The following is a 7164-nucleotide window of genomic DNA, read 5'->3' as shown; positions in this document are numbered from 1 at the left end:
ATGAGTGCAAGAGATTCTTTGTCCTGTTCCATTGTGAGAGCAGATAGCATTGATCTTTATAGTGCAGAATACGACTATAATCAACTGGTTTGGTTGCACGATTGAAGAGGGAGGGGAGGAAACCCTAGAGGCAAGCAGGCGAACCCTCCACCCGCAGGTAACTGGCCCCAATTCGATCCCCAATTCTCTCCCCCGCCTCCTCAGTTCCAGTACGGCTTTGGTTTCCTTGGGGGGCCGCAGATCCCATCGCCATGGTACCCAGGTGCCTACTTTCCTCCCCCTCCACAGCAGATGAATCAATGGCGGGGAGGGCCAGGGCCCTGGGGAGGAAATCAACTCCAAGATCAAGGAGCGTCTAAAAATTTTGGGGAGCAGTACCAGAAAGGAGGGCAAAGGAACCAGAAACTGGGGAAACAGAACGCCCCAAACTCTGGTCCGAAGGTGATGAATCAGGGCCAGGAGCAAGGAGGCAACACAGGGTTTAATAGCAATTAGATGAAGAAGGGGAAGAATGCTGGGAAGAACAAGCAGGCTTACACCAAACCAGAGGAGATAGCGGCCACAGAGTATGCAGATGTGATCTTCTACAGCTGTGGGGAACCTGGACATCACAAGACTAATTGTCCCAGCCCTCCTGTGTGTTTCATTTGCAAGGTAGTGACACATAAGGTGGAAGATTGCCCAGTGAGAAGGAAACCAAGGAATCCAGCTAAATTTGTGGGTAGTGGAGCCCCTGGTCTGGGATATCACCAAATTGATGTGCCAGATGTGAATGACCAACACATAGGAGCAAGGAGGAATGTGGGACTGGTCTATGTGGAGTCAGGACAAGTGGACAAACAAGAGCTAGGGCATAATTTCTCTCTGATTTACAAGACAAACTGGCCTTGGCAGATCAGGAAGCTGGATGAGTGGACTTTCTTGGTAAAGTTTCCACCTCACATACCAGTTGAAAGTGTTGCTAGATACCCACTGGTTGGGCTGCCTGAAATGGATGGGGTCACAGTAAATGTAGAGGTCTGGAAAGGAACCTTGGAGCACTACAGTGAACTCCAAAAAGTGTGGCTTAAATTGGAGGGGATTGCTCCAGCTTGGGCTGAGTGGTCTGTGCTAGAACAATTTGCATCAGTTTCTGGAACTCTGATTGATGTAGACTGGCTGGGTAACTTCAAGTCTTTCTTTGAAACCGTCAGAATCAAGATCAGGTGCAAAGATCACACAAAAATCCCCCCTGATAGGCTATTTGGAATTGGAGATCATCTATTCAAGGTCAAAATTACTGTAGAGCCTCCTGTGGAAGAAGCAGACATGGAGGAACCTGCTTATGAGGACATTGAAGACAACAGCAATGAAGCTGGCCAGGACAAGGAAAAAAGAGATGCAGGAAGGAGCACCAAAGAAAAGGACTCTTCTGGAACAGGGTCCACACACTCCCTTCAAGGCAGCAAATCAACTAGTGGCAATTCAAATCAAAATACCAAGCAAAAAGTGATCAGTTACCTACAGCAGCTACAGGAACCCATCACCATGGGGCAGAGCTACAATCTCCTCCAAGAAATGGAATTGATGGATGATGAGGATGACCTAGAAAAGAATATCTCTTTGGAGGACAGCATAACTAAAGAAGTGGAAATGAATTTCAGCCCACAGCTTGATACAATCTTGGGGAGGGAGGAACAAAACAACCCAAAACCACACAGCAAATGGGGGCCAGTTCAAGCTCAAAGGAAAAGCAGTAGAGTTAATATAGGGGATAGATCAATGATGGAAATTGCTATGAACAAGAAAAAGTGCAGAATTTAGAGATGGAGAAGAAAAACAACAAAGGTACGATTGTTAGAAACTCTTTTGCATATTTCTCTGATCCTAAATTCATAGCAGTAGCTAATAGAGTAGGGATTGAAATAGATTCTAGTCAAGTAGACATAAATTCTGATAAGCTTGATAGTGTTTTTCAAATGTCTGAAGGACAGAAGAAGGAAAACACCAAGCAGAATAGTGATAGGATCTTAGCAGATGATGTAGAGACTAGAACTGATAGAAGGCCTGAAGGGCCACCTAACATAAATAGTCTAGTGGAGTATCCTAGATTAGGGGATAAACAGTATGATAATGGGGATCCTACTAAGATGCCTGAAGGGCTACCTAGACAGGAAGACATAACAACATTTAGTTAGTCCCCTATCACTCCTAAAGGAATTGGTTGTGTGATCCCCCCCACACGCATAAACCAAAGTGTGTTGTGGGAGAAAATTTCCACATATGGACAGGGCAAGCACCCTGGGAAAAACCTTTTCCAATGAATGCCTTATTTTGGAATATTAGAGGGTTAACAAACCCTGGGAAGAAAACGTGCATCATTGATACCTTAGCCAAGCATAAACCCAGCATTGTAGCTTTCCAAGAGACTAAGAAAGAAGTTCTATCTACTTCCTTTCTAAAATCCATTAGTGGTAATATTAATTATGTCTCGCACCACCTACCTGCTGTAGGCACCTCAGGTGGTATTCTAGTAGGGGTGGATTCTGATATCTTTGATATCAATAACTGGAATTCACTCATGTTCTCTGTTTCTTGCAATTTATCCCATAGGACCAAAGGGATTTCTTTTAGATTCATTGTTGTTTATGGATCCCCTTATGAGGAGGGTAAAGATGATTTCATATCTGAGCTACATAGCTTATTTATTGATGAGCATCAACCCACAATTATTGGGGAGATTATAACTTAGTCAGATACCAACAAGACAAGAACACTGGCAAGATTAACCACAAGTGGTGTGATAAATTTAATGCCTGGATAGAAATATGGAGCCTTCTAGAGATCAAGATGTCAGGCAGGCAATACACCTGGGCTAACAACCAGGAAGCCTTGGTCATGACCACCATAGATAGGATATTTTGTACTACTGAATTAGATGCTCTATTTCCTTTGTGTAGCTCTCAAGCCCTCCCTAGGACTGGTAGTGATCACACTCCAATACTATGGGATTCTGTTGTTGGGGGCAACCCAAGAGGTAGCAGCTATAAGTTTGAAAAATGGTGGATGCTGAGAGCTGAGTTCAAAGAGCTTGCATCCAAAAATTGGTCTGCCCCCACCTTAAGCTGCTCCCCTATAGAGGTGTGGCAAGAGAAAGTTTGGAGGTTTAGGAAATTTAGTAAAGGTTGGAGTAGAAATGTTGATTCTGAGATTAGAAAGCTCAAGATCAAGCTGACAGAGGAATATAATGATCTGGATATTAAGTCAGAGACTGTCCCCCTGTCTGATTTAGAAAAGTTGAGGATGAAAAACCTACTCTCTGAGTTGCACAACCTCTGGATTGTAGAAGAGGTGAAAGCTAGACAGAGAGCCAAGGATAGAGACATCCTGGAGGGAGATAGAAACACAAAATATTTTCAAACTGTAGCTAATCAGAGGAGAAGAAAGACCTTGATTAATGCATTGGAAGGCAGAAATGGTACCACCAATGATATCAAGGAAATGCTAGAAATTGCAACCAACTATTACAAGGGACTATTTAGAGGAGAGAGTAGAGGTGGTTTTAGAATTAGCAATGATTTCTTCACACCAGAGGAGAAGGTGAATGATTTAGATAATCAATCTCTTCAGAAGCCTTTTTCTGAGGAAGAGGTCAAAGATGCCATCTTTGGATCATACTCTGATGGAGCTCCTGGCCCAGATGGACTCTCTTTCTTATTCCTTCAGAACTTTTGGGAAATCATTAAACATGACATAATGGTAATGTTTGATGATTTCCACAAAGGGAATCTAGATATATATAGATTGAACTTTGCTATGCTGACCCTCATCCCTAAAGAGAAAGATGCAACTAGTATGAAGAAGTTCAGACCTATCAGTCTCATAAATTGTATCTTCAAAGTCTTTACTAAAGTCCTTACCAATAGATTAGATCAATTGATGGGTACTCTCACTTCTAGTAACCAAACTGCATTCATCAAAGGCAGGTATATCCTAGAAAGTGTGGTGACTGCTCATGAGGTGCTGCACTCTACACACAAGTCAGGCAATCCAGGTCTAGTTTTAAAACTAGACTATGAGAAAGCTTTTGACAATGTAAACCTAGATTTCCTTTTAGAAATTTTGGAGAAAAGAAATTTTGGTCCTTTATGGATCTCCTGGATTAAGCAGATTACTCACATGGGTTCAGTTGGGGTAAAAATTAATGGTGTAGAGGGACACTCATTCATCACAGAAAAAGGGCTGAGGCAGGGGGACCCTATATCCCCCCTCCTTTTCAATTTAGTGGTAGATGTGCTTAGTAGAATGCTTTATGAAGCAGCCTCTCAGGATATGATTAGGGGTTTGTGTTCTGACCTTATACCTAATGGTGTCATCTGCCTGCAATATGCAGATGACACCATACTCTTTGTGGATAGTGATGAGCATAAAGCCTCAAACCTAAAAATGATCTTAACCTGCTTTGAAAAAAGTCTCAGGCATGAAAATCAACTATGCTAAAAGTGAGATAATTCCCATAGATATATCTCCTGAGGAAACTAGGATCATTGCTGATATCATGGGATGCAAAGTTGGGGATTTTCCCATAAAGTACCTTGGGATCCCCTTGCACTATGATAAGCTGAGAAGGGAGGACTTACAACCTCTAATAGATAAGATCCTCAAGAGAATTGCTGGATGGAGAGGCAAACTCCTATCCTATGATGCTAGGCTGATACTCATTAAAACATGCCTTGCTAGTATTCCTGTTTATCTCCTTTCTTTCTTTAAATTCCCCAAATGGGCACTAGATATGATAAATAGCCAAATGGCAAATTGCCTATGGAATGATTTTGAGGGAAACAGGAAGATTCACCTAGCTAACTGGCACTTGGTTTGCATGAGTAAGCAACATGGAGGTCTGGGAGTCCCTAACATCAGAGATGTGAACCTCTGCCTACTAGGGGGCCTGGTAAAGAGATACATCAAAGATGAGGGGAAAGTATGGAAAGATATTATAGATAGAAAATACTTAAATGATGCTCCAAATATCTTTGCTTGCAACCCACAAAACCCCTCTAGGTTCTGGCAGGGGGTCATGTGGGCAGGCAAGGCATTGAAATTTGGATACAGATGGGTCGTGGGAGATGGCAAGAAGATACGATTTTGGGAAGATATCTGGTTTGGAACCTCCCCACTATCAGTTCAATCCTGGCCACTATACTCCATCTGTCATCAACATTGTGTCTCACTAGCTGAGGTGTGGGACAACAATGAAATCAAGCTGACTTTTAGGAGGATCTTCACTACACACATGATGGAGCAATGGTACTGCCTAGAGCAGATTATTGAAAACACTCAATACCAGGGGTGTGATGATTCCCTAGTGTGGCAATATGAGGCTAAAGGTGAATACACCACAGGATCCCTGTATAGTATAATTAATTTTAGAGGGGTGCAACCAGTTTATATTCCTGCGGTTTGGTCCATCAAAGTTCCCCCTAGAGTGCAGGTCTTTCTCTGGTTGCTTTCTCATAATAAACTGATGATTAAGGATAATTTAGCCAAAAGAGGTATTGAGAAACCCCCTGAATGTGTCTACTGTACTGAAAAAGAAACCATTGACCATCTTTTTTTCGGATGTGTAGTAGCCAACGGTATTTGGAAACAGGTCTCAGACATTTTTGCTCTAGACTTGGGTTCAGACTACCTCTCTGTGGCCAGGTTTTGGCCTGCCAACAAAAAACACACGGTGTTAAATTCAGTAGTTGCATGCATTCTTTGGTCTTTGTGGAAAAATAGAAATGCTCTTGTGTTTAATAACGCTGTGTGGATGGACTTGAAACAGATATGGAGGAAAGTGTTGGGATCGTTGAGGAGATGGTCGATCCTGCTCAAAGAGGAAATGGAGCCTCTTTGGGACAAGATATCACACCAGATTTCCTTGATCTTGGAATCACCGTTCCAAATTCTGGTGGGGCGATTCCATTGGGAACATCGTCTGCTGGAGAAGTTGATCAATCCCTTCTCAAGGTGAAGCTGGACGATTACAATATGCCTGGCGAAAAGAACCCATACTCATCACCTCCAAGGAGTCCTCCTGGTGGCATCAAGCACTGCCTGCTTAGCCCAGTCACCCCTCTGGACCTGCTGGGCTCTCCGACCCAGCCATGGAAGAAGCTCAGAGGAGTGGCGGCAGAGCTGGGGATCGACAAGACTGGTGGCCATGGGGGGGACATGTCGAGCATCATGCTTGCATCTTAGTCTTATTTTCAAGAGTCTGATAGGCCTCACTATATGATGTATGCTGTAAGAGTTCTTATTTCCTTTTGTAATCTATGCACTGGATCTTTTCTGGTTTCATTTATAAAAATGGGGCCGGGGGGTTTAACCCCCTATCATCTAAAAAAAGCATAAGGAGAGCCATCTTTTTGCAGCAGCACAGTGATGTGCTACCACCATAGCAATGACGTGCTTCCTTTTCCTTCGGCAGCAAAAGTTGTTTTCTTGCTTCCATGAGGGCTTGGCGAACGGAGAGGATATTATGGTGTTTAACGTGACTCCGTGAAGCCAGCAGTACATGCAGTCAGTCTTGGCATCTTGCTTGAGGATCTGTTGGCAGCGGTGGAAGCACCAAGGAAGCAGGAGGGAGGAGGACTTGGCCAAGCTGCCATCGGCAATCTAAATCAATCTCTTTGCCTAATCTGCTAGGAAAATCCTGGTTGTATATGGATCCGGTGGTAAATTTTCTTCTCCTGTGGCACGATGGGCTATGGCGGGATTTGCTACCTGAGCCCCCTGCATCTAGGCGAAGCAGCACGCTACTGCCAGCTGGTGATGGCGATAGCAAAACTATGTCGGATTAGGCGCCATCGCATTTATCCGCAACACACTGCAGAGGCGGCGGCCATTTAAACTAGCAACGTCATCGGAAGTCTTCTCGGCAGCAAGGAGCCGCTAAGAGGAGCGGTTAGGGTTTCATCGGGAGTGGCTAGGTAGAGATGGGCCAACGATTGTGGAGTCCGTATCCTTCTCAGTTTTTCTTTTTGAGAACATATCCTCTTAGGTTGCAAGTGCGTATTCTTCCGGGAATTTCATCAACCTGTTTGTATGTTCCGTTTCCATGTGCGACTGGACCTTCCCTTTTTTCTTAGGAATAGATTGGACCTTCCTTAGTTGGGTCTCGGCCTGAAATTTTTAATAGAA

At 43.7% G+C, this 7164-nt stretch overlaps 1 protein-coding gene across 1 annotated transcript; it reads left to right on the top strand.

Moving 5' to 3' along the window:
* The first annotated feature begins 1805 nt into the window (after positions 1-1805).
* Positions 1806-6222, top strand: LOC141026846 (uncharacterized). The gene is made up of 4 exons (XM_073503705.1): positions 1806-1827; positions 1969-2104; positions 2940-3832; positions 5807-6222. The coding sequence occupies exons 1-4, from the start codon at positions 1806-1808 to the stop codon at positions 6220-6222; spliced, it is 1467 nt and encodes a 488-aa protein (XP_073359806.1).
* Positions 6223-7164: the final 942 nt, after the last annotated feature.

Source organism: Aegilops tauschii, chromosome 7 (assembly GCF_002575655.3).
Source record: "Aegilops tauschii subsp. strangulata cultivar AL8/78 chromosome 7, Aet v6.0, whole genome shotgun sequence".
In the NCBI taxonomy this organism is placed as follows: domain Eukaryota; kingdom Viridiplantae; phylum Streptophyta; class Magnoliopsida; order Poales; family Poaceae; genus Aegilops; species Aegilops tauschii.
Note: the sequence above shows the minus strand (reverse complement) of the source record. Positions and strands in the feature narration are given on the sequence as shown.